Consider the following 404-nt stretch of genomic DNA (forward strand, 5'->3'; position numbering starts at 1 on the left):
GGTTTGTTACGAAACTCGATAAACTTTGGAAAATGGTTTGACAAAGTGTCAAGAATTCATTTAACAACGTTCATCTTAACTTTACACCTCGTTTCGTCTCCAAGATCCTCGAGGACAAAGACGAGGTAGAGGTCAAAGGAAGGGCCAAGGGGGAAGCGAAGCGGGGTCAGAGGAGGTCGACCCACAGGCGTCACTCCCCTGCGAAAAGAGAGGTCACCAGTCACCAGGAAAAGGTCACGGGCATGGTAAGTGAGCCGAGGTCATCTGACTTAAGAGGACTTATGTGAGTGTGTGGGTGTACATATTTTTGGTGCATTTGTGAATACAGTTGGATTTATTGATTATTTTAGGTCCCCTTCTTCAGCGTGGTCCTGAGTGTTGTCTTTCTTTTAAGTATTGATTAC

At 45.3% G+C, this 404-nt stretch overlaps 1 protein-coding gene across 1 annotated transcript in view; it reads left to right on the plus strand.

The window, feature by feature from the left end:
- Positions 1-404, plus strand: part of LOC119581906 — a gene marked incomplete at its 3' end in the record, with an annotated part of 85,972 nt that overhangs the window by 49,985 nt on the left and 35,583 nt on the right. The window contains 1 exon segment of the mRNA XM_037930069.1: positions 105-245. Within this exon segment, the coding sequence (XP_037785997.1) occupies positions 105-245 (141 nt within the window).

This window comes from Penaeus monodon, chromosome 15 (assembly GCF_015228065.2).
Source record: "Penaeus monodon isolate SGIC_2016 chromosome 15, NSTDA_Pmon_1, whole genome shotgun sequence".
In the NCBI taxonomy this organism is placed as follows: domain Eukaryota; kingdom Metazoa; phylum Arthropoda; class Malacostraca; order Decapoda; family Penaeidae; genus Penaeus; species Penaeus monodon.